The sequence below is a fragment of the Oryctolagus cuniculus genome, chromosome 16, assembly GCF_964237555.1.
Source record: "Oryctolagus cuniculus chromosome 16, mOryCun1.1, whole genome shotgun sequence".
Classification (NCBI taxonomy): Eukaryota; Metazoa; Chordata; class Mammalia; order Lagomorpha; family Leporidae; genus Oryctolagus; species Oryctolagus cuniculus.
Window position 1 is genome coordinate 60,543,362 of NC_091447.1, and position 25,251 is coordinate 60,568,612.

The 25,251-nt window shown below is 61.7% G+C and overlaps 2 protein-coding genes across 9 annotated transcripts in view; both read left to right on the forward strand.

Moving 5' to 3' along the window:
- Positions 1 to 25,251, forward strand: part of LOC138845617 (long-chain-fatty-acid--CoA ligase ACSBG2-like) — a 25,461-nt gene continuing 210 nt past the window's right edge. Inside the window, exons 1-15 of one of the 8 annotated variants that reach the window (XM_070058731.1) lie at positions 1 to 206; positions 1,344 to 1,444; positions 1,828 to 2,057; positions 2,893 to 2,981; positions 3,808 to 3,928; positions 5,385 to 5,468; positions 6,477 to 6,626; positions 8,522 to 8,698; positions 11,398 to 11,579; positions 11,671 to 11,904; positions 15,073 to 15,290; positions 17,606 to 17,745; positions 17,961 to 18,207; positions 19,307 to 19,403; positions 20,721 to 21,022. In XM_070058731.1, coding sequence (XP_069914832.1) covers positions 193 to 206; positions 1,344 to 1,444; positions 1,828 to 2,057; positions 2,893 to 2,981; positions 3,808 to 3,928; positions 5,385 to 5,468; positions 6,477 to 6,626; positions 8,522 to 8,698; positions 11,398 to 11,579; positions 11,671 to 11,904; positions 15,073 to 15,290; positions 17,606 to 17,745; positions 17,961 to 18,207; positions 19,307 to 19,380 — 2,061 coding nt within the window. In that variant the 5' untranslated portion in view covers positions 1 to 192 and the 3' untranslated portion in view covers positions 19,381 to 19,403; positions 20,721 to 21,022. Of the gene's footprint in view, positions 207 to 1,343; positions 1,445 to 1,827; positions 2,058 to 2,892; positions 2,982 to 3,807; positions 3,929 to 5,384; positions 5,469 to 6,476; positions 6,627 to 8,521; positions 8,699 to 11,397; positions 11,580 to 11,670; positions 11,905 to 15,072; positions 15,291 to 17,605; positions 17,746 to 17,960; positions 18,208 to 19,306; positions 19,404 to 20,720; positions 21,023 to 25,251 lie in introns of those variants that run through there. The other 7 variants (XM_070058734.1, XM_070058735.1, XM_070058732.1 and 4 more) reach the window with 7 other exon arrangements.
- The window catches only part of LOC127490155 (uncharacterized), a 6,590-nt gene continuing 6,124 nt past the window's right edge, over positions 24,786 to 25,251 (forward strand). Inside the window, 1 exon segment of the mRNA XM_070059313.1 lies at positions 24,786 to 24,876. Within this exon segment, the coding sequence (XP_069915414.1) occupies positions 24,786 to 24,876 (91 nt within the window).

The following is a 25,251-nucleotide window of genomic DNA, read 5'->3' on the forward strand; positions in this document are numbered from 1 at the left end:
AATGGGGTAGAAGACCTATTGGAGAGGGGGGAACTGCCCACCTTCCTGCCCTCCCTCCACCACCAGCGTCCAGGCCAGCCCTGGAGGGTGACGAGGGCCGGGGAGGGGAGGGGCTGCCCGTCCGCCGTCTCCGTGGGAGGGGCAGATGTCACAGCTCCTGATGCCTGACCGTGGCCGCCCAAACCCTACCTCATGAAGAGGGGCAGGTGCCGGGGCCTGGGGGTGGGGCACGCGGTGGCGGGAAGCTACGGAGACCCGAGTCCCCATCTTGCCTTCAGCGCCCTTGTTGAACTCGCTTCTCCTCGCTTTTCAGTGGGCTGGAGCCGGGAGCGTTAGCCGTGTTAGCTGCAATTTCCTATTTTATAAAGAGTTTATTTTCATCTGCTTGAAAGAGCAATAGACAGACACACACACACGCATCTTCCGTCCATTGGTTCGCTGCCCAGATGGCCACAACAGCCAGGGCTGTGCCAGGCCGAAGCCAGGAGCGCAGAATCCCATGCGGGTCTCCCACGTGGGTGGCACAGGCCCCGCACCTGCTGCTGCCTCCCAGGGTGCAATGCGCGCGAGCAGGGAGCTGGACCCAGACCCAGGCGAGACGCGCGGGAATTCTGCGTCTAGCCCACGCTCCCACGTCGGCCACTTGCCTGCGGCTCCAGAATGATGCGCCCTCGGGGCTCGCCAGGCTAACTTCACAAAGACGATTGTGTGGCTCGGGCGCTGGCCAGGCCCCGGGGTAGGGGGCCACTTGGCAGGGGCAGGAGGAGGCAGCGAAACGTCTCCCCACCCCGCACCTGCAGGGGCCCCGGAGCGCTCCTGGGGGACAGCGCCACCTGGAGGCTGCGCCCGCAACGCGCAGTCCGGGGGGGGGGGGCGAGGTTGTGCGGGTCCTGAGCTCATGGGGGGGCAGCCCGAGGCAAATCCCGCAGCCACAGGCGCTCCGTGCAGCGCCTGGAGGGCTGGCCGCCATCTGGGGAGCAAGTCAGTGGATGGAAGGTCTCTCTCTCTCTGTCTCTCTTTCAAAGAAATAAAATGAATCTTTAAATTAAAAAAGCAGAAAGCTGCATGTATACCGAACAACAGGTAATTGTTAGCAAGCATTAGGAGTCACCTAGAGATAATTTACAGCTTAGGGCCGGGAGCTGGTGTCGGGCACAGCAGGTGACGTCCCAGGTGAGCACTGCTTCAGCTCCCTGCCATCTGGCACACCACCCCTCTCCTCTCCTGCTCAGCCCGGGGCAGGCATGACGAATCCACCCCCGGGGTTCTCGGCAGACACGAGCAGTGGATGGAAGCTGGTCCCTCTGCCGGCCCTGCTCAGGGGCCTGCTCTTTGCCTTGCAGTAGTATGAAAAGCAGTCCCGTGGAGCCCGGGAAGCCTGAGCCCCCAGCGACTCAAGAGGAGGAGGCCGAGGACCATGCAACAGAGGCAAGCAAAACACCAGGTACGCTGGGCCGGGGAGGCTGGCTGACTGCGCCATCCTTGGCCCAAGCCTCAGGCCTTGGCCGAGGTGCCTGACCCTCTGGGGGCCACCTGACCACTCCTCCCAGGCGGGTGATGGACAGTGTAGGGCGGGGCCTCCTTTGCGCAGTGTCTGGCCCCTGCTGCTCCACGTGCACGCAGTGTGGCCACAGCGGTGCGCACACGGCCGTGCTGGACCGAGGGGCCTCCCGTGGCCGCGGGCAGCCGCCTTCTCCAAGCTGCCCTTTCGCAAGGGAGAAGGAAAACCACCACTTAGGGGCAGGGGTGAAGCCACCGTGGGGGACGCCCGCAGCCCTGGCTTCCAGTCCCGGCTCCACTTCCAACGCCCCCGGTGCCTGCCTGCAGTCTCTCCCAGCCTGTGGACCGTCCAGCGAGACGGAGAGGTCCTCCTGCGACTCTCAAAGCACGGGCCGGGCCACGAGACCCCCATGACCATCCCCGAGTTCTTTCGCAACTCAGTCAACCGATTCGGCGCTTACCCGGCGCTGGCGTCCAAGAGCAGCAGGAAGTGGGAGATCCTGAATTTTAACCAGTACTACGAGGCCTGCCGCAGGGCCGCCAGGGCCCTCATCAAGGTACGGCCGCCCGCTGCTGCTCCGGCCCCTCCCACCCCATCCGGGGCCAGGCAGCAAGGCGACCGGGGAAGCGTTCGGCGGGACCCCTGGCCCTCAGCCACCCAGTTCCCCAGCTCTTATCTCAGTGTCTTGATTGTGTATTTGGAAGGCAGAGATGGAGATGGAGGGAGATGGAGAAAGACTGACACCTGCAACCCGCTGGCTCCCTCCCCAAATGCCCACAGCAGCCAGGGCTGGGCCAGACTAAGGCAGGAGCTGGGAACTCATCTGGTCTCCCACGCGGGTGGCAGGGACCAAGGCGCTGGGCGTCACTGCTGCCGCGCGTCCTACTGGTCACACAGACTGACCTCCACACGCCCGGGATGCGTCCCAGGGACCGCTGAAAGACAGTAGTGATGGCCCAAGGACTTGGGTCCAGGGCGCCCACAGAGGAGACCAGGATGGAGCTCCCGGCTCCAGCCTGGCCCAACCCTGGCCGCTGCAGCCGTTTGGAGAGTAAGCCAGCAGATGGAAGCCTTCTCTCTCTCTCTCTCTCTCTCTCTCTCTCTCTCTGCCTTTCAAATAAATAGCAAATGCATAAATAATGCTTTTATAAAAGAGACATACATCAGTCTACACATCACTGGAGATTCACTCTGTCTGCACCAGTGGTGTCTCAGTCTCAGGTGTCGGCACACTGACGCCTTCCGTTAGATTCTTGGCCAGCCTCGCAGCCTGGGATGAGGGGTGGGGGGATCAGACGCCCCCACAACGGGCCGGCAGAGGGGGAAGCAGCCCGGGACGAGGGTGGGGGCCCAGACGTGACGGCGCGCCCCTGCCTCTGCTTCCCTCGCAGCTGGGCTTGGAGCGCTTCCACGGCGTCGGGATCCTGGGATTCAACTCCACGCAGTGGTCCGTGGCCGCCCTTGGCGCCATCCTAGCAGGGTAAGGCGGCCCTGCCCCGGGCCGAACAGCAGGGCACTGCCGTCCCAGAGACACTGGGCTGGGCAGGGGGTCTCAGACTCAGAAGTAAAAAGGCAAAAATCTCCGAGCAGCACTCGCCACTGGCCCCGGGGAACTGCTGGTGAAGAGCCCCCGGGGACGCCTCCAGCAGCTGAGTGGTGGCTAAGACTCCCTTGCTGTGGGACCCTGAGCAGGCAACACTGCTGGCCTGGCCCCTGCTTTCGTCTTCTGTAAAACGGGGTGCTGTCAGTGTCCCCAGGACGACTGACATCATGCCAGTCTCATCATTCCGGGTTTCATCACTGTTAAGTTGTGGAAGCCGGCGCCGCGGCTCACTAGGCTAATCCTCCGCCTTGCAGCGCCGGCACACCGGGTTCTAGTCCTGGTCGGGGCATCGGATTCTGTCCCGGTTGCCCCTCTTCCAGGCCAGCTCTCTGCTGTGGCCCGGGAGTGCAGTGGAGGATGGCCCAAGTGCTTGGGCCCTGCACCCCATGGGAGACCAGGAGAAGCACCTGGCTCCTGCCATCGGATCAGCGCGGTGCGCCGGTTGCAGCGGCCATTGGAGGTGAACCAAACGGCAAAGGAAGACCTTTCTCTCTGTCTCTCTCTCTCACTGTCCACTCTGCCTGTCAAAAAATAAAAAAAGAAAACAAACAAACAAAAAAAACCACTGTTAAGTTGTGGGGCAAGGGGACTGCAAACTCAGAATTTGCCTGGGACCCTCCCCCCTTCTCTGGGCTTCCGGGCCACTCTCACCCGGAGGCGTGCGTTGCGGGGGCGCACACCTGCGTGCGTTTTCTCTTTCCAGGGGCCTCTGTGTTGGTATTTACGCCACCAACTCTGCTGAGGCTTGTCAGTACGTCATCGCCGATGCCAAGGTGAACATCTTGCTGGTTGAAAATGACCAACAGTTACGGAAAATCCTTTCGGTAAAGCCCAACCCGACACCGGCAGCCAGGCCGCCCCCGGGGGGACCGCGGGGCTCCAGCCAGGTGTCTTCCGGCTCCCGCGCGATGCTGGTGACAGAGTGGGCCCATGGTAGCCCCCGGGGAAGCTGCTTTCGGGGCGCAGAGGGTGGAGGGGGAGTTTCAGTTTCCGCTTTTTTTTTTTTTTTTTTTTTTTTTTTTTTTTTTTTTTGACAGGCAGAGTGGACAGTGAGAGAGAGAGACAGAGAGAAAGGTCTTCCTTTGCCGTTGGTTCACCCTCCAATGGCCGCCGCTGCAGCCGGCGCACCGCGCTGATCCGATGGCAGGAGCCAGGATCCAGGTGCTTTTCCTGGTCTCCCATGGGGTGCAGGGCCCAAGCACCTGGGCCATCCTCCACTGCACTCCCTGGCCATAGCAGAGAGCTGGCCTGGAAGAGGGGCAACCGGGACAGAATCCGGCGCCCCGACCGGGACTAGAACCCGGTGTGCCGGCGCCGCAAGGTGGAGGATTAGCCTATTGAGCCACGGCGCCGGCCTGGGTGTGTGATTTTATGTTTGAGATTTATTTATCTGAAAGACAGAGTTACAGAGAGGGGTAGAGCCAGAGAGAGAGAGAGAGAGAAAGAGCCAGAGAGAGAGAGAGAGAGAGAGAGAGATCTTCCATCCGCTGGTTCACTCCCCAGATGGCCACAATGGCCGGAGCTGCGCTGATCTGAAGCCAGGAGCTTCCTCCAGGTCTCCCACGCAGGTGCAGGGGCCCAAGCACTTGGGCCATCTTCCACTGCTTTCCCAGGCCATAGCAGAGAGCCGGATTGGAAGAGGGGCAGCCGGGACAGGAACCGGTGCCCGTATGGGATGCCGGCGCTGCAGGCAGAGGCCGAGCCTAATGTGCCATTGCGCCGGCCCTGCTGATGTTTTAAATCTCAGCCTGGAATCCCAGTTCATCATTTTTTTTCGCTCTGCGGTAAAACTTTAGGGTGAGGTTTCTTTGTACGTGGTGAAAGCTGGCTCCTCTCTGACTTCTTTCATTTTTTAAAAGATTTATTTATTTGGAAGAGCAACAGAGAGACAGATAGCTGGGGCTAGGTCAGGCTGGAGCCAGGAACCAGGCGCTCCCACAGGGTCCCCACGTGGCTGGTGCGGCCAATGCCGGCTCCATCCTGGGGCCTGTTCTATGCTGGGACCCCCGCATTCCTTAAACACCCCCCTTCCCTCTGGACAACGCTCCTGCGTCCCCGCGCAGGGGCTTGTTCAGGCCCCTGTGCCACCGTCCCTCGCCCAGCCGCATCTGCACCCCCGTGTGCCTGCTGTGGACTCCGCAAGCCGCCCACAGGGAGCCCAGCTGCCCAGGATGGCCTGTGGGCTGTGCCAGGGAGAAGGCTGAAGACCCTCTGGCCGGCCTCCAGATCCCCCAGGCCTGGGGGGGGGTGACAAGAGGCCCACCCAGACCTTTCTTGCAGATCCCAGAAGCCAGAATGGAAACCCTAAAAGCCATCGTCCAGTACAAGCTACCCATGAGAGAGAGAAATACCAACCTGTATTCTGTAAGTGTGTGGGGGCGTGGCCTTTCGGAGACAGGGGAAGTGGGTGGGGCCTAGCAAGGGAAGTGGGAGGGGACTCTCAGAGGAACGGGTGTGGGCCCAGGAGTGGGTGGGGCCATGTAAAGGAAGTGGGTGTGAGCGCAGGAGAGGGTGGGGCCATGTAAATGAAATGGGCGGGGATTCTCAGGAATGGGGCCTGGGCACAGGAGTGGGTGGGGCCATGTAAAGGAAGTAGGGGTGAGTGCAGGAGTGGGCGGGGACATGTAAACGAAGTGGGCGGGAATGATCAGGACGGGGCCTGGGCACAGGAGTGGGTGGGGCCATGTAAAGTGGGCGTGAGCACAGGAGAGGGTGGGGACATGTATGAAGCGGGCGGGGATTCTCAGAGGAGCCGGTCGGTCTATGCGCGCAGGAAAGGGTGGGGCGGTGGATGGACGCAGTCTGTCTCTGAGGATGTGTCTATCTTAAATAGACAAAAAAAAAAGAAGTTGGGGTGGGCGGTGGAACGTGCATAGGCGGCAGATAAGTCACAGGGGACCCACAGAGCCCCAGTGTTCGGGCATTCGCGGGACTGACTGCTTCCTGGTAGCACCGCGGCGGGTTACACATCACCTGCGGGACGTAGTCCACGGGGTGTGTGTGGGCGCGACACAGGCACTGCACGGCCGTACAGGGGGATTTAGCGCCCGTGGGTCTTGGTGCCCCTGAAGGTGCCCAGGGCCACCTGTGTGAACTCTGCGGTCGCACAGAGCGGCGCGAGGTGGGGCTGGGTGCCGATGCCCTTCCAAAGGCGGAAGCTGGGGCAGGGCTGTGGGAGTGCCCCGTCCCGTGGGTCACTTCCAGGAAGTGGCAGGGCAGGCAGCAGACACCCCCGGGCTTCTGCGAGGGGCCCCAGGTCTAAGCCCCTCCTGGGGGAATCTCGCGTCCGGAAGAGCCGATGGGACGCGGTGTGAGTGGGGCAAGAAGCCTCCCCCGGCTGGCTGGCCACCCTCTGCTGTCTGCCGCCCACAGTGGGATGACTTCATGGAACTTGGCAACAGCGTTCCCGACATGCAGCTGGACCGGCTCATCGAGAGCCAGCGGGCCAATCAGTGTGCCATCATCATCTACACCTCAGGGACCACGGGCAGCCCCAAGGGAGTCATGCTCAGTCACGACAACGTAAGCCGAAGCCCCGCACCCCGGAGCCGGGGCTGGGGTGCAGGTGCCACCACCCCTTGGGGGTTGGAGAGCGCAGGGGTGCAGAGCCAGGGTTTGGGGGGCAGAGCTGAGAGACAGAGGGGTCTCCTATCTGCTGTTTCACTCCCCAAATGGCCACAATGGCCGGAGCTGGGCTGGTCCAAAGCCAGGAGCCAGGAGCTTCTTCGGGGTCTCCCACGCAGGTGCAGGGACCCAAGCCCTTGGGCCATCGTCCACTGCTTTCCCAGGCCATCAGCAGAGAGCTGGATGGGAAGTGGAGCAGCCGGGACGCGAACCGGCACCCGTATGGGATGCTGGCACTGCAAGTGGTGGTGGCTTTACCCGCTGCACCACAGGCGTCGGCCCCGTGAATGGCTCTGAAGATCGAAGGCATTAGTGTGTGTGCAAAGCCTAGAAACACCTGAATGGTGAGGGGCGCACGTGGAGGAGCACCGTTCTGTGTTTCGGGGCAACGCAGAAGCGTGGACGTTCCTATGGATGAGGGAACGCGGTTCGTCAGGAGGGAGTGTATACAGTCGTCCCACAGGGGCTGGGGTCCAGGCCTCCCCGGAGACCCCAGGTACCCCCGCAGGAAACGGTGCAGTGTTCACACAGAAGCCGTCACACCTTCCCGTAGACTAAACCCTCCCTTGACTCCTCCCTTACCTAACAGACGTCACTGCTGTGTAGTCGTTGTACGGCTTCACTGTCCCTTGTCCAAAATGCAGGGGACCAGAGTGGGTTTCCGTTTCGATCCACCCCCCGCACCAGATCTCAGTAGATTTGCAACTGCGTCATGAGCTGTCTTGGGGCAGCAGCCACGTCTACGCATGAAACTCACGCCCCTTCTCTCCTACAATGTCTTTCACGTGCCCGTTCCACGGAGTCAGGGGTGGAATTTTCCACTCGGGGGCATCCGTGTCAGCGCTCGCAGGGATTCAGAGTTTGGGTTTTTGCGTCAGGAACGCTTAATAATGACGAGAGAGAGAGAGAGAGAGAGAAGTCCGGACACGTCCAGCCTAGGTGCCATTGCTTCCTGCAAACGTTCGCAGCCTACGGTCGGTCGGCTCCGTGGATGCGGGATTCGCGGACACGGAGGGCCGGCTGTGCTGGTCCACGTGCAGGCCAAACCCGACACCGACAGGAGCTGAGGTCACCGTTAGGAACGAGCGAGGCGGATGCCTGCCTGACGGCTTCACTTACAGAAAGCGTAGGAAACGCCAGCTACGCAAACCACAGGAAGTGGGTGGGGCCGGCCTGGCGGGGCGGGGTGGGGGGGAGTCACGTCCTGATGGCAGGGACGGCTCCACGGGTGGGGACCTGGGCCCCCAGCTGGCAGAACCTGCACTGGACGGCGCCTCCGGCTGTCGTCAGGAGAACTTGCGAGTGTGTGAGTTGCATGCTCCGTGCACTCCACGCACCGCGGCGCAGGTTTCACACTTTCCAGCCGTTTTCCCGGGGCGGGGGCGCTGCTTTCCAAATGAGGACATGGAAGCCAGGCCAAGGTCACGCAGCAAGGAACACGTTAGCTGCAGGGCGGGAGCCCCGTGTTTTAAATGACAGAGCCCAGTGCTGCGCTCAGCAGGTTAAGCCATCTCTTCGGGGGCTACTTGTTCGAGTCCTGCTTACTCCACTTCTGATCCCGCCCCCGTGAATGGCCTGGGAAGGCGGCTGGGGAGGGCTCGAGTGCGTGGGCCCCTGCCATGCACGCGGGAGGCCAGGATATTGTTCCTGGCTCCTGGCTTCCGCCTGGGCCGGCTGAAAGGCGAAGCATCGCTCCCCGTGAAGACTCCCCTCGGCCCAGCACGCACATCGCGACCAGCTTCTCGGATCAGTGAGCTGGCCCTCCACTCCCTGGACCCTCTCCTGTGTTCTAGATCACCTGGCTAGCCGGGACTTTGGCCAGGGACCTGGGCCTGACAAGCACGCTGGGCAAGCAGGAGGTGGTGGTCAGCTACCTCCCCCTCAGCCACATCGCAGCGCAGATGATGGACATCTGGCTGCCCATCAAGATCGGAGGCCTCACCTACTTTGCTCAGTCAGATGCGCTCAAGGTAGGCACCCTTGAGTGGCCGGGGGGTGGGAGAAGGGCTCATTCACTGGACAGACGCCTTGCGAAGTCTCAGGCCTACGGAGTCCTCCCCCGCCCTTTTATCCTGTTAACAGCACTGGCCACAGTCTTGCCACTGTTACCTTTACCCAAGTCAGGGCATCTATGTATGGCTGTGTGGGTTGCACACAGAACAGCTGAATGACAGTAGTAGTAACATGTATGTGTGTGTGTGTGGATGTGGGTCTTTTTTTTTTTCCCCCTTAATTCAGGATTCCCAAATCGAAAAGGCTCCAAAAGCCCAGAGTTCTTGGCACTCAGGACTGGCCCAGACTGGCAGGACACAGGCCCTCATTTTATCCCGTTGGCGGGAATGTGCCTCTGTCTGACTGCAGGAGTATCAGCATGACGGATTCTAGCGCTTTCCAGAGCTGCTGGAGGACTGCAGCAAAGACGGAACAGGCCTGCTGAGGCCGGATGAGTCCAAACCCCAAAGCACACCTGGCCCCAAGGGCTGACGGGAGGAGAGGTTTTCAGCCTATTGTGGGAACAGTGGTGTCCCACTCCCAGCCTTAGGGACCTGCCTTCCTGGATCTCCAGTGGTTTGCGTGTGTGACATCATCTTTTCTTGATTGATGTATTTTGACTATTAAAACATTAGCTGTTCCTTTAGCTGGGGCAGGTGAGGCGCTGGCCTCCTCCCTCCACGCCATCCACGCAAGGGGAACCACTCTTAGTTCACTGAGCCAAGCAGTTTCCCGTAGGATTACATTTCCTGTCTCATACAACTTTAGGTTTTTCACGGAATTGGTAGTTGCCTTTTTTTTTTCCCCCACTGGGGGAGGTTGTGCATGCCTGCCAGTGCTCACTGGTGTTTTCCAAATGGTCAAATACCCACTGCTACTTATTTATTTCCGATTTCCTGCATCCTTCTGCCCTGGGCTGGACGGGCTTTTGTTTCAGACTGTCCTAGGTTGGGACCTCTAGAAGCAGGACCTGAGATGGGGGGGGGGGGTAGGGATTGTGCTTTATTGAGTGTGGAGGGGGCAGTTCTTGGGTGAAAACCGTAAGGAAGCACGGAGAGCCGGGCAGGATGAGAAGCCCAGTGAATTCAGCTGCATCTCAACCCCAGACAGACCCCACTGGAAGCTTTGGGGCACGGACGGCAGCCCGGAGCTCTCCTCGGGCAGTCACTGGCTGCAGACCACACACCTGAAAGGAGTGTGGCTTCCTGGGCATCTCTGAGTAGGGATGCTTCCCGGGAAAACAGGGACCGTGGGCCTGGGGATTCGAAGGGGACAAGCAGCACTGTCTACAAGCCGTCCTCACTCCTGGTTGGACTTTCCATGTCCTGGGGTCTCTGGCTTTTATTGGTATTATTATCCCTTCACCCAGGTGGTCACATGAGCCAAAGCGTTTATTCCTCCTCTGTCTGGCCCGCGCAGACCTTACAGAGCCAGAGAGCACTCTGGGATTTCCCTTCAGATGCTCCCCTCGTGCTAGGTCCCCACGCTGCCTCCTGCCCCCCTCGCTCTGTCTTCCATCACCCATGTCCCGGCTCTGCCCCTCCCGCCTCCCTCCTACACAGATTCTGTCCTGGCATGGGGCCACCCAAGTTGTGCAGGATGACCCACGAGACGCCGACTGCACAGGGCCCAGGGTCAGACTGCCAGCATCTTCGGGGTGGGGGCCGTGATTCTGCTTCCCACACTCCTCCTCGCGCAGGTTAAATCTCAGGGCCTTTGCCCGTCTTTCTAGAAGGTTCTCCACACTGTTCTACGTCCGGCTGGCTCCATCTTCTCACTTAGTTCCCGGCTTGGCCGGCGCCGGCCACTCTCCCGGCCCCTATCCTCCACGCTGAGACACTGAGTTCCCAGTAAACACCGTCCGCTCTGACCGGATCCACAGGGTTCACCCTTTACCTGCCGGGCCTGAGACGTTTCTCCTTCCCCACATTTCTCATCAGCCCCAAACAGTGCCAACACATCCCAGTTGTCTACTGAGTGGGGACAGAGGCGTCTCCGACGTTTGAGGAGACGGCGGGGCTCACGTGGGTGGAAGCGCTGTTCATCCCACGCCCCCTTGCACCTGCTGTGGCCGTCTGAATCCGAGTCTCCGCTGGGAGGGGCTGCAAGGCGTCCCTCCAGGGGTGCAGGGTGTCTCCATCCCTGCGGTGGCCGGCAGCGTGCCCGGCGCCCTGGCAGCTCTCGGATGGGACGTCTCCTCAGGTCTTGGGCCTGTGTTCGGATTCGGTTGTCCAACTCATCTTAGTGCTGAGTTTTGGGGGTTCTTTATATGTATTGTGGCTACGCATCCTTTAGGAAATGCACGCCTCGTGAATTCTTTCTCCTGGCTCTGTGGCTTTCCTGTTTCCTTTGTGGTCAGAGTTACAGTGAGAGAGGCAGAGAGAGAGAGAGAGAGAGAGAGAGAATCTTCCATCCGCTGGTTCACTCCTCAAATGGTCTCAATGGCCAGCGCTGGGCTAGGCCGCAGCCAGAGCCAGGAGCTTCTCCAAATGGCCGACAGCCATGTGACCCGGCACGTCCCCTTCCCAAAAAGCCTCGCCGCGCTCCGCCCAGTCCCAGGGACGCGCGGCTGAGCAGCCCCCGGCCGGCCCCCAGGCTGCTGCCCTCGGCCAGTCGGCGGAGGGCGGGCTGCGCGCGGCGTTGCCCGGTGACGCCGTGTCCTGTCGGGGCCGCGCAGGGCTCCCTGGTCAAGACTCTGCAGGAGGTGAGGCCCACGGCGTTCCTGGGGGTGCCCCGCATCTGGGAGAAGATGCACGAGACGATCGCGCAGAGCGTGAGCAAGTCCTCGGGCCTGAAGAAGAAGGTGTTTTCGTGGGCCAAGAACGTCGGCCTGAGGGTCAACACGCGCAAGATGATGGGGTAGGTGCGGCCCGGGGGGGGGGGCGGGGGCGCGGGGAGGAGACCCCGGCCCGGCCCCGCGACGCCCCTCTCTCGCCGCCTCCCCTCCCAGGAAACATGACAACATGGTGAGCTACCGCATGGCCAAGGCCCTGGTGTTCAGCAAGGTGCGGAGCTCCCTGGGCCTGGACCGCTGCCACTACTTCATCAGCGGGGCCGCGGCCCTGGCCCCTGAGACCTCCGAGTTCTTCCTGAGCCTGGACATCCCCATCGGCGAGATGTACGGCTTGAGCGAGAGCGCCGGGCCGCACACTGTGTCCACCCAGCACAACTACCGGCTCCTCAGGTGCTGGCCTCGGGAGGAACCCAGCCTTGGCGTGGCGCGGGGGGCAGCACGGGAAGACGGCTGGGCCCCTGCGCCAAGACGAGGCTTCTAGAAGGTTCCACGCTCCCCCGCCGCCCAGCCTGGGTCTCCCCAGGCCGGGGGAAGCCCTGCTTGGTCAGAGCCGGGGTGGGGGTGGGGGGGTCCGGCCGCCAGGACGTTCCCTGGCCGCCCCCTGGGTGTCACCTGCCAGCGCACCTCCGCGTGTACTTCCCGGGGCCCCTACCGCAGCCCCTCCCCAACCCCTCTCCAGCCTTCTCCCGAGCTCACATTCCACAGCCGCGCGTCGGAGGCGAGCGGGACTCCCGGCCTGAGAGCCAAGCTGCCCACAGACCCCGGCTGGGCCTCCCCCGACCCCCCCCCACCTCTCCCTGGCCCCCCTCACCTCGCCGGCCTGGCTGCCATCCCAGACCTGGCTGTCTCCGGTCACGCATGTTCTGGCCAAGGACGCCACCGCGCGGGGAACCTTCCGGATCAGGCAAAGCCCTCCCCTGCCCTTGCCTTCACCTCTCGCCCCCTCCTGGGATGTTTCCTGTGCAAACCCAAAGGCCCACTAAACTTCAAAACCAAAGAGTCATTCCCTAGAGATTAGAGACACTGTCCTGTCCAGGGAAGAAAGGTACAAGTGGCCTCTATCTTCAGTATGTTTTCAAGATTTATCTATCTGAAAGAGAGAGAGAGAGGGAGAGGGAGAGGGAGAGGGAGAGGGAGAGGGAGAGGGAGGGAGAGGGAGGGAGAGAGAGGGAGAGAGGGAGAGAGGGAGGGAGGGAGGGAGGGAGGGAGGGAGAGAGAGGGAGAGGGAGAGGGAGAGAGGGAGAGAGGGAGGGAGGGAGGGAGGGAGAGAGAGAGGGAGAGAGAGAGGGAGAGGGAGAGGGAGAGAGGGAAGGAGGGAGGGAGGGAGGGAGGGGGGAGGGAGGGTCCCGGCCACCCACCTGGGGGACCCGACTTGCGTTCTGGGCTCCTGGCTTCAGGAGGACCCAGCCCTGGCTGTTACAGGCTTCTGGGTAGTGAACCGGCAGATGGGAGATTCCCCTCTGTCTTTGTCTCGTTCTCTGCTTTTCAAACAACAAACACACACACACAGTTTATGCAAGAATGTGCACACAGCATTTTTCACAGCACACATTTTCCAAGAACTTTCCAAAGACCCTGCGTTTGCCTGGATTCCCATTTTTCCCGCACCACGATGAACTTAACCTCTAACTCTGTTTCCCGTGGACTTTCTGAAGTATCCTCATTCTGTTATCCCAAACGGAAGCATCTTCCTTGTCACAGATCTGACTCTCCTCTCAGCCCCCCTGGCTTGCTGGGAACTTGGGAACCAGATCACCTGGGGTGATCCAAGTGACCAGACTCGGAACACCAACTTCCACACATTCTGGACTTAGGCCTTCTGAGCTCAGGAAGCAGATGGACTTGGCTAGTGAGGGGTTCTGAGCTTATGAATGTAAGCACCCGCCTCCTTTTTAATAGCTGCGTAGTATTCCACTGAATGGACATACCACAGTTTTTACTAAATTGGGTCCCCTTTATTGGTAGATGTTTGGGCTTAAAGTTTCCCAGCAGTTATTCCTACAAACAATGCTAAAGAGAATGCTCTACATGTACATAATATATTTTGCTAAACCAAGTGGTGATAGATGGTGTCCCAACTTTCAATTACATTCCTTTTACTTTGAGAGCGAAAAAAAAAATCTTCTGCTACACTTAAATCCATTTGTAACTTTTTCCCTCTAAATTACCTGCCCACTTGAAAAACTAGATGATCAATTATTATTTATTTGTCGGTGCTTTTTACATAGGGAGAAAACCAGCCTTTGTATTTCATAAGAGTTGCAAATATTTTACTTCTTGGTTTGTCTTTGGTATTTTTGTTCATAATTATGGTTTTTTGCTTGTTTTGCTGTACAGGAATTTGTGTGGTTGAATTTCTGTCCTCTACAGACTCTGTGTTTGGGACATTTCTAGAGCGCCTTTGACATGAAAGTCTAAGGAAGTCATTTGTAGGTCCCAGGTCTCTCTGGGGGAATCTCCTCACTTATTCCTAAGGCTGTGGGCTCCTTTACCCGCGTGAGATGTCGCAGTGCCCTAAGACCGCCCTCGCGGGCCGTGGGCGAGCTGTACTGCTGGGAGAGGCCTGCGGTCCCCAAGGAGCCGTCCCACGTGGGGCGGGGGTTCCGTCCTCGCGCGTCGCCCCGTGTCGGTGCTAGGAGGCGGGGGGCTTCTGCTGAGCACATTTTACGACTCCCAAACATGAGGGGGCTTCAGAAAGCTCATGGAGGGGCCGGCGCTCTGGCGCGGCGGGTAGAGCCACCGCCTGCAGCACCGGCATCCCATGTGGGCACTTGTCCAAGCCCGGCTGCTCCTCTTCCGATCCAGCTCCCTGCTGTGGCCTGGGAAAGCAGCGGACGATGACCCAAGTGCTTGGGCCCCTGCACCCGCATGGGAGACCCAGAAGCAGCTCTGGCTCCTGGCTGCTGGCTTCAGTCCTGGCGGCCATTTGGGGAGTGAACCAGCGGATGGAAGACCTCTCTCTCTCTCTCTCTCTCTCTCTCTCTCTCTCTGCCTCTCCCTCTTTCTCTATAACTCTGCCTTTCAAAAAAAATAAGGTAAATCTTTAAAAGTCTGTGGAAAAAATAGGGTCAAAAGATGCATTCATTTTTGGCCCCCAGATTTGCAAAGTGTGCAAAAAAACACCGTGCATGCATTTCAAGGCCTTTTTAACCCGATGTCTTTTAATCCCATTTACTTGTGAATTTTTAAGAAGATTTAATGCTGTTGTTGTTGTTGTTACTATTTTATTTGAAAGAGTTACAGAGAGGGAGGTCTTCCATCCACTGGCTCACTCCTCAGACAGCCACAACAGCCAGGGCTGGGCCAGGCTGAAGCCAGGAGCCAGGAGCTCCACCCGGGTCTCCCACGGGGGTGCAGGGGCCCAGGCACTTGGGCCGTCCTCCACGGCTCTCCCAGGCCACAGCAGGGAGCTGGATCGGAAGAGGAGCAGCCGGGACTCCAACTGATGGCCACGAGGACACCGCCTGCGTCCGCCCGCTGCGCCCCGTGGCGGGGGTGGGGGTGGGGGGCTGGGCTGCGGTGCAGGCAGCGCCCTGAGCGCGTTCCCTGTGCCCGCAGCTGCGGGAAGGTCATGAGCGGCTGCAAGAACATGGTGTCCCAGCAGAACAACAACGGGGTCGGGGAAGTGTGCCTGTGGGGCCGCCACGTCTTCATGGGCTACCTGGACATGGAGAGCGCCACCGCGGAGGTCATCGACGAGGAGGGCTGGCTGCACTCCGGGGACCTGGGCCGCGTGGACAACCAGGGCTTCCTCTACATCACCGGCCGCATCAAAGGTACCGAGGGGCGGGGCTCCGCAGGGCCCCTCCCCGCACGGCTGGCTCTGTCCCTGCCGGTCACTACACACACACCGTGCACCACCTAGGACGGATCCGGGACCGGGGCTCTCCCTTGTGCTGTCTGCACGTGGAGGGGACTTCAGAGGAGCGAGGGTTAGCCCGGGGCTAAGTGAATGACAGAGAGCGGGGATCAGCCAGCTTTCCCCGTGCTCAGCCCTCTGGGTCGGCAGGACGGCGTCGCTGTTGCTGTCCCTCATCTGTGGCCCGGGAAGAGCCACGGAGGACGCGTGGACTCCCAGGTGTGGCTGAGCCTGACTAGGCAGGCTGTTCAGTATACGGGCTGTGTCAGCTTCTTTCCTGAGGCGAGGGACAGAGTGCAAAGGCACAACGGTTGGCTCAACGCGACTGCCTGCGTCAGGCATGGCTGGATCCAGGTGCCAACTCGACACCCAGGGAACATCTCTCTCCTTGCATCCCGAGAATTCCTCTGTGCTGATGCCATCCTTATAAAGGCCTTCCAGAAGTCGGGGTCCACCTCCCGCCCCCAGGGTTAAGTCTGTGCTAGCTTCCCAACAGTTTGAGGCTCAACAGTCCTGGATTCCCCTGAGAACCCTTTCAGAGAGAAACGCTGGCTGGTCTGACCTGGTCACGTGTGCCTCCTTGGGACCCACCTCATCCCAGCCACATGTCCGGCAGAGAGTGGGAGGAGCTGCCCCGAGGACCCACCCCTTGCCACGCCGGCCAGGAGTCGGTGGCCAGGCCGCACCATGGGGGCCTGCTCTCCCATCCTGATCATTACTGCTTCCAAAGATGGAGTTGAGAGAGAAGTTCATTTAGTTTATATACATGTTCATTTGAGAGGCAGAGAGACAGACAGAGCTCCCACTCGGGGTTCCCATCCCAAACACCTGCCGCAACCAGGAGGCCCAAGCCAGGAGCCGAGAACCCCATCCGGGTCTCCCCTGTGGGCGGCAGGAACCCAACACCTGAGCCCTCGCTGCTGCCTCCCGGGGTCGGCCTCCACAGGAAGCCGCAGTCAGGAGCCGGAGCCAGGACTCGAACCCAGGCCCTCGACGTGGGATGTGGGCGTCTTTACTGCTAAGCTAGATGTCCACTGATACATTTATTTTGTTGCCAAAAGATTTTGAAATCTACAGTTTGTATAGTCCATGTTTCCACGAGCTTTCTGAAGATCCTCTGAGTGGATATCAAAAAAAAAAAAAAAAAGGAGCCTTCACCTACGGTGTCAGCATCCCATATGGGCACTGGTTCGAGTCCTGGCTGCTCCACTTCTGATCCAGCTCCCTGCTAATGGCCTGGAAAAGCAGTAGAAGATGGCCCAAGTCCTTGGGCCCCTGCCCCCGTGTGGGAGACCTGGAGGAAGCTCCTGGCTCCTGGCTCAGCCTAGCGCAGCTCTGGCCATCGCAGCCATTTGGGGAGTGACCCAGCAGCTGGAAGACCTCTCTCCCCTTCTCTCTATTTCTGACTTTCAAATAAATAAGTTAAATCTTTAAAAAAAAATAAATACATAAAGATTTACTTGATTTATTTCAAAGGCAGAGCAATTGAGAGAGAACAAAAGAAACTTATGTTTGAATTCCATTTTCCGATAAACTCTGTTAAAGGCCAAGGTCAAGCTCTCCGTGCAAAATCCTAGGTCAAGGTCGGGGGGGGGGTCTCGGTGGAGGGACAAAGGGCAGGCGATGGACAGGAGGGGGCGCTGTTGCCACGGGGAGGTTCCTTCCTTTTTTTTTTTTTTTTTGACAGGCAGAGTGGACTGAGAGAGAGAGGTCTTCCTTTGCCATTGGTTCACCCTCCAATGGCCGCCGAGGCTGGCGTGATGCGGCCGGCGCACCGCGCTGATCTGATGGCAGGAGCCAGGTGTTTCTCCTGGTCTCCCATGGGGTGCAGGGCCCAAGCACTTGGGCCATCCTCCACTGCACTCCCTGGCCACAGCAGAGAGCTGGCCTGGAAGAGGGGCAACCGGGACAGAATCCGGCGCCCCGACCGGGACTAGAACCCGGTGTGCTGGCGCCGCAAGGTGGAGGATTAGCCTAGTGAACGGTGGCGCCGGCCATAGGTTCCTCCTTGGAGTCAGCTGCACACACACCCCCCAGGCTGGAGTCAGACCCTTCGGGAGACGGGGCGGGGCCACAGAAGGGCCCTTTGGGGGAGCCCAGGCCAGGGCTCGGGGAAGCAGGTGGAGGTGGGAGGTGGAGTGGGAGGAGGGGCAGGAGCTCTCGGCTTGTCCGCGCCAGCACCTGTCCTTGGCTCCCCGAGGGGGCGGGGTGCCAAGTGGGCCTGTGTTGCAGAAATCCTCATCACCGCGGGCGGGGAGAACGTGTCCCCGGCGCCCATCGAGGCCCTGGTGAAGCACAAGATCCCCATCGTCAGCCACGCCGTGCTGGTGGGGGACAGGGCCAAGTTCCTGAGCATGCTGCTGACGCTGAAGGTGACGCCCGCGGGCCGCCCCAGCGCTGCGCGCGCGTGGCCGGGAGGAGAGGCGGGGCCGGGGCTGCGCGCGTGGCCGGGAGGAGGAGAGGCGGGGCCGGGGCCGTGCGCGTGGCCGGGGTGGGGGGAGGAGAGGCGGGGCCGCGCGCGTGTCCGGGCGGAGGAGAGGCGGGGCCGGGGCCACGTGTGCTGACGCGGGCGGGCGTCCTGGGGCAGTGTGAGACCGACTGGATGAGCGGGGAGCCCCTGGACAAGCTGAGCCCAGAGGTCATCAACTTCTGCCGAGCCCTGGGCAGCCAGGCCAGCACCGTCACGGAGGTCGTGCGGCTGCGGGACCCGCTGGTCCACACGGCCATCCAGCAGGGCATGGACGCCGTGAACCAGGAAGCCATCTCCGATGCGCAGAAGATCCGGAGGTGGATGATCTTGGAGAAGGACTTCTCCATCCCCGGCGGGGAGCTAGGTGAGCAGGCCGGAGGGCCGGCGGCCGTGACGCTGGGACTGCTCCTTTGCTTGCGTCCGGGTTCCCAAGGGCTCTGCAGGGAGGTCTCCTTTCCGGGGAGGGGGACCAGCCAGGGACCGGGGTCGGGATGCTGACGGCCCCTTCTGCGGTCCAGGCCGCCTCCGCACAGCAGCCCTGCCCTAACCACCCTGGCTCAGGTGGTCCTCAGCACCCGACCTGTCTCGTGGGGCTCGCCATTGCCCCCATGTCCAGCCCAAGTACTGGTCTGCTTTTGTGTGACCACGTGGTTATACCCGAGAAGTCCAAACAGCGTGGCGAGGGCCCCAGAGCAGCCGGCGGTGCAGGTGCGGGTGCGGGTGCGGGGGGGATGCCATCTTGAAGCAGGCGGCCAGGGACTCGCGGTCAGCCCCGACCTCAAGAGGACTCTCTCCAGAAGCCCAGGGCGGTGATCCCAGTGACCCCACGACCTTCCCGCTGGGTCCTGCCCGGCCACCCTGGGGCCTGAGCTTCCAACACGTGACACTCTGGGGGACGAACCACATCCAAGCCACACCAGGCTGTCTGTGCCTACACCAATGGCGCAGTCTGAAGCTGTCCTTGGAGTCTGTCGTCGCCAGGGGAGGGCTCCCTCCAGACAGAGGGGTGGGGCCCCGGCTTCCCTGGACGCTCTCCGGGGCTTCCTGCCTCTGCTGGGCTGCGCTTTGGGAATGGGAGCCAGGACAAGTGGGTGGCGCTGCCCCTTGGACCCTCCATCTTTTCGTCTGAGTCAAAGACGCCGTCCTCCTGGGGTTCTTCGAGACCTCTGGAGGGGAGTCCAGAGCTGGGGGTGACCCAGAGGCTGTGGAAGCCTTGGGTGGTAGAGCAGAGAACCCCCACGTTTGAGTCGACCTCACAGGACCCGGCCCTCCTCAAGCCTCAGTTTGCTCAGCTGTGAAATGGGGCCAGAGGACCTCCCCACTGGGCATGCAGCTGCACGCCTCACCACAGCCCCGGGGGTGTGGGCCTCTCCTCGCGTGCAGAGCCGGCCCCCCACCCTGGGACCAGTCACCTGCTTGGCTCTTCCCTCTGCACGACCTAACGATTTCTCCTTTCCTGTCAGGTCCGACGACAAAAATTAAGAGGCATTTCATAACGCAGAAGTACAAGCAGCAGATCGAGAGTCTCTACCAGTGAGCGCGGCTCCCGCTGTCCCGGAGGTGAGGAGCCAGTGCCAGGCGTGGCAGCCCCCGGGGGCAGGAGGGCCGGGAGCAGAGCCGCAGAGGCCACGCACGCACGTATGCACACAGGCGGCTGCGGTGGGCTCGGTTCCCTCCAGCAGGGCCGTGGTGGGGCATGCAAACCCCCCACACCAACTGCCCGTGCTTCCTGCTTTGTCCTGTCCACCGTGGCTCTCAGAGGCCTTTCTCAGACACGCAGGGCCCAAGTGCGGCTTCCCACCGACTCGGCATCAGGCGGCGCTCAGAGCGTGGACTGAGCTCCTGGCCCCACCACGTCTCCCCTCCCCCACCCCAGTCCACGGGGGCCCTCTGTGACACCTCGAGTCACTGCTGCAGCCCAGGGGCCGCGTGCAGCTCTCGCCTGGGCACACCGTGGCCTTCTGACGCCCCAGCCGGCCCCACTGTGGTGGTCTTCTCAGAGTCGGGCGTGGAGGGGGCTCCCACAACAGGAAGGATCGTCCTGGAGTCCTGTCTGAGGCCGAGGCGCTGGCTGCGGTGGCCCCTCCGTGGCTTGGGGGGGGCTGTCTTCTCTCCAGGTGGCTCTGTGTCCGTGTCTAAACAGCCCCTTCCCATGAGGACACCAGTCGCGCTGGCTCAGCCACCCTGGGCTGGCCTGGGGCCAGGACTTCCAGCAGGTGCACCCTGGACCTGCAGCCCCTGCTCGCTGTGTCAGCCCTCCACTGGCCAGGGTCTTGGGGATGGGTCCCCTTCAACACATCACACGCGCCGCTCCCCATATTTTGCGGTATTTCCAATTCCATTTTGCGGTTGAGCGAGCGACTAGTGCGCGAGTGTGGGGTCGGGAGTGGACCCCTGCCGGGCCCTGTCCAGCGCGAGGCCCGTCTGAATTGAGGTGTGCCGTCAGGGAAAACACACGCTGGGTTTCCAAGGCTCGGGAGGAAGAAAAAAAAAACCAATATAGAAATAGTATTCTTTTAAGACTTGATCACATGTTGAGGCGATAATGTTTGGGGCGTCCTACTGTTACACGGAACTCAGTAAGCTGCTAAGAGCAGAAGAGAGACTACACTTGATCTTAGCCTAGAGGCCGAGAAGCGACAGAACTTAGTGAAATTAATTTTACTTGTTCCTTTTTTTAACGTAGCTACTCGGAAAGTTTTAGTTGCGTGAGTGGCGTGGCCCCATGTCTTCCTTGGAAGACGCCGCTCCACGGCTCTCTGGGAGGGCTCTGGGGCTGAGGACAGTTTATAAACAGACCCGCTCGCTCAGGAGGACCACTGGTGGACCTGCCTGCCGAGAACGGACCGCGTTACAGCTGTGTCTCTCCTCTTGCAGCTTCCAAGAGCAAGGTCCCACTGGCCTGCATCTGCGGGAGGTCCGTTTCCTGGCCGTGCAGCTGGTGGGGGGCGCCCTCGCCTGGCTCCGCGTCCTGAAGCCCAAGGACCCTCCCAGGACCCACAGGCTGTGCATCTTCAAGGCCCGGGCCCAGGGCAGCCCCGGGTGGGGGCGTCCAGCTGGGTTTTCCCCTCCTCTCTCCCCAGGGGACCTAACAACTGGCCGGGCGCTGCCTGCACGCCTGGGAGCCACGCGGACACCCTGCCAGGCTCTGATAATAAAGCTTTCTGGTCGGCCGTGAACGCTCCGCGTGGTGCGTGGGGCGATGGTGAAAGGCCCGATCCCGAGGTCTCTTTGGGTTTGAGTTCTGCCCTGCTGCGTGTGAGTGTAAACTTCGGAGGTTTCTAATCTGGAAACACAGATCTCCAAATCCCAGTGTGGCCATGGAGGCCCGAGCTTGTGCACAGGGAGTGCGGTGGCCGCCTCCCGGAAGCCCTGGTGCAGGACAGCGGCTGTCGGCACAATCAGTGTTGGTGAACGCCTGTGACCCCTGATGCCACCCGGGACGCGTGTGACGCTTGCCATGATGTACAAAACCACAGCGGGGTCGAGCCGGGTCTCTGGGGGTGGCGCCGTGCAGGTAAGCCAGCACGTGACGCCTGCCTCTGTCAGAGCGCCAGTTCGAGTCCCGGCTGCTCGGCTTCCCATCCGGCTCCCTGCTGGTGCGGCAGTGATGGCCCACGTCCTGGGACCCCTGCACCCGCGTGGGAGACCCGGCTGGGGTTCCTGGCTCCCGGCTTCAGCCTGACCCCGCCCAGGCCCCTGCAGCCGCTGGGGGAGTGAAGCCCTGGACAGACTATGTCTGAACTTCGCCTTTCGGACACCACAAGCACAGACTCAGCACGGCGAGTCTCATGGAGGTCCCTGTGTGCTTCGCACGCGCATCTCGCGGGCTGAGTCGTGGCAGAGGGACGTCTCCAGGACGCTGAGCTCCCCGTTCGCGGTCACGGCGTCCTGGTCGACGAATCCACTCCCCCACCGCCCCACTCACTCCCGGCGTGCAGCCCCCCACCGCCCCACTCACTCCCGGCGTGCAGCCCCCCACCGCCCCACTCACTCCCGGCGTGCAGCCCCCCACCGCCCCACTCACTCCCAGTGTGCAGCCCCCCACCGCCCCACTCACTCCCGGTGTGCAGCCCCCCACCGCCCCACTCACTCCCCCCACTGTGCAGGCTGTGACCCCCGCACGGCCCTGGGCCTTCTGGGTGCTCCGTGCTGCCGGGCACCGCTGCGGGTCTCTGCGTATGAGCACCGAGTCCCGATTCCTCACTGCTCCCCTGGCCTCAGAACACACGCTGCTCACACACAGGGGCACACACGCAGGGGCACACACGCAGGGGCACACGCAGGGGCTCACACGCAGGGGCACACACGGGCACACACGCAGGGGCACACACGCAGGGGCACACAGGCTGCTCACACGCAGGGGCACGCGCATGGGCACACACGGGCACACACGCAGGGGCACACACAGGCTGCTCACACACGGGCACACACAGGCTGCTCACACACGGGCACACACGCAGGGGCACACACGCAGGGGCACACACGGGCTCACACGCATGGGCACACACGCAGGGGCACACACGCAGGGGCACACACGCAGGGGCACACACGGGCTCACACGCATGGGCACACACGCAGGGGCACGCGCAGGCTGCTCACACACGGGCTCACACACAGGGGCACACATGCAGGGGCACACGCAGGCTGCTCACATGCAGGGGCACACACAGGGGCACACACGCAGGGGCACACAGGCTGCTCACACACAGGGCTCACACGCAGGGGCACACGCAGGCTGCTCACACACAGGGCACACGCATGGGCACACACAGGCTGCTCACACGCAGGGGCACACGCGCAGGGGCACGCACAGGCTGCTCACACACAGGCTGCTCACACGCAGGGGCACGCACAGGCTGCTCACACATGCAGGGGCACACGCATGGGCACACACAGGAGCACACATGCAGGGGCATGCATAGGCTGCTCACACACAGGGGCACACACAGGCTGCTCACACGCAGGGGCACGCATGCAGGGGCACACACAGGGGCACGTCTAACGTCCCTTCAACACTCATTACTCAGCCAGTAACTCTGCCCACGGGGAAAAGCGGTCCGCCCGCGAGTCCCACCCTCCTTGCTGTTTCCCTAACGGCTGCTCTTGGACGACGAGACCCTACAGGGGCCTTCTCTACACTCTTTCATGGCGGCAAATTCCCGGGACGCGAACCTTGCCATCTGAGGCACCTGCCGGTGCACAGTTCCGCGGCACATTCGTGGCACTGCCCGTCTCCACGGCGTCTCCTGCCTTCCCCCATGGGAACTCCGGTACCAAAGGAACAGCCCCCCCCCAACACACACACACAGCCACTCTGCTCTCTGTCGCACGCACTTGACAGCCGTTGAGCACGCCAGGAGTGGAGGCGTGGCCCACGTGTGGTCTTCACGTTGGCTCCCGCATGGGGAGGCAGGTGTGGGAGCCCCGTCGTGTTTCCGGTTCGGGGAGGCAGTGTGGGAGCCCCGCCGTGTTTCCGGTTCGGGGAGGCAGTGTGGGAGCCCCGCCGTGTTTCCGGTTCGGGGAGGCAGTGTGGGAGCCCCGTCGTGTTTCCAGTTCAGGGAGGCAGTGGGGGAGCCCCGTCGTGTGTCCGGGCCCTGACGGCCCCACAGCACACAACCCCACACTGCACTCCCCGTCCACCCAGCAGTGGGCGTGTGAGCTCTGAGCTGCTGCAGGCGGGAACGGACGAGGACTGCCTCTTCCAGCTCCGCTCTCAACTCTTTACTTTTTTTTTTTTTTTTAATTTTTTTTGACAGGCAGAGTGGACAGTGAGAGAGAGAGACAGAGAGAAAGGTCTTCCTTTGCTGTTGGTTCACTCTCCAATGGCCGCTGCGGCCGGTGCACCGCGCTGATCCGATGGCAGGAGCCAGGTGCTTCTCCTGGTCTCCCATGGGGTGCAGGGCCCAAGCACTTGGGCCATCCTCCACTGCACTCCCGGGCCTCAGCAGAGAGCTGGCCTGGAAGAGGGGCAACCGGGACAGAATGTGGCGCCCCGACCGGGACTAGAACCCGGTGTGCCGGCGCCGCAAGGCGGAGGATTAGCCTAGTGAGCCGCGGCACCGGCCACTGCTCTCAACTCTTTGGGCAAACAGCCACAAGCAGAATTTCTGGAGAATATGGCCTTTTTTTTTTTTTTTTTTTTTGACAGGCAGTTAGACAGTGAGAGAGAGAGAATGAGAGAGAGACAGAGAGAAAGGTCTTCCTTTGCCGTTGGTTCACACCGCTATGGCCGGCTCTGCGCCAATCCGAAGCCAGGAGCCAGGTGCTTCTCCTGGTCTCCCATGGGGTGCAGGGCCCAAGCACCTGGGCCATCCTCCACTGCACTCCCGGGCCACAGCAGAGAGCTGGCCTGGAAGAGGGGCAACCGGGACAGAACTGGCGCCCCGACCGGGACTAGAACCCGGAGTGGCGGTGCGCAGGTGGAGGATTAGCCTAGTGAGTTGTGGCGCCGGCCTCTTTTATTTATTTATTTATTTTAAAAGAATCCAGTAAAGGCCTTTAAATGATTCTTGGCTAATCGATCGTGACGGCATCTGACTGCATTTGAAAACGGCGCCCTCCACACCTGGGAGATGGCCGGGCACACGAACCCATAAGCCGCAGGCGGTGCGGAGCAGTGACGTCCACACTCGAACCCGGGACTCCGCAGCCTGCTCCTCCCTGGGGCCCTCCCCTTGGGTGGACCCCTCGCTACTCCGCAGGCTCGGCCCCCGCGAACAGGCCCATCTAAGGGCCCTGCCACCGTCACGGTCCCGGGCCTCGGGCCTTGGAGAAGCAGCAGGGGACCGAGGGGCAGCCCCGGGCCCCGGAGGGCGGGCGGAACGCCAGGCTTCGCTCAGGCCACCTTGCTGCACCCCTTCTCTGCCCCCTTCTCCCACCTCGCCAGCCCCCACAGCCTTGGCCGGGTGGTTCCCCCTCCGTCCAGGCTGTGCCTGGCCCATGCGGACCCACAGCTCAGGGAGGCCCGCGGTGGCGTCCCCGCGACCCGGCGGCGCCTCCGCGCCCGACAGCTGCAGCCCACCCTCGCTGGGTTAGCGTGAGTGTCTGGCCGGCCCCGGCGGACAAGACGGCACCCAAGACGGTGAGAAAGCAGGCAAAGGTCCACTGGGCACCCCAGCGGCCCCGGGGACACGACAGAAGCCCATCGCAGGACAGTCCCTGGCGCTCAGAAAGCAGGACCAGACCTGGGCGCTCCTTGAGCCCTTAGAGGGGGGCGGCGGGGCTCCTGGGGAGGCCAGCTGGATGCGGGGGTCCAGCCTCTCAGGGCTGGCCCAAGCAGCATTGAATCTTTGGGGTCCTGGCCGCCCTCCAGGGGTGGGGCCGGCGGTCCTGGGGGGCAGGCTCTGCCGCTGGCTAGCAGTCACCGGGGCACCTGGGAGGGACAGAGCGCCTCCGCTGAGCCGGC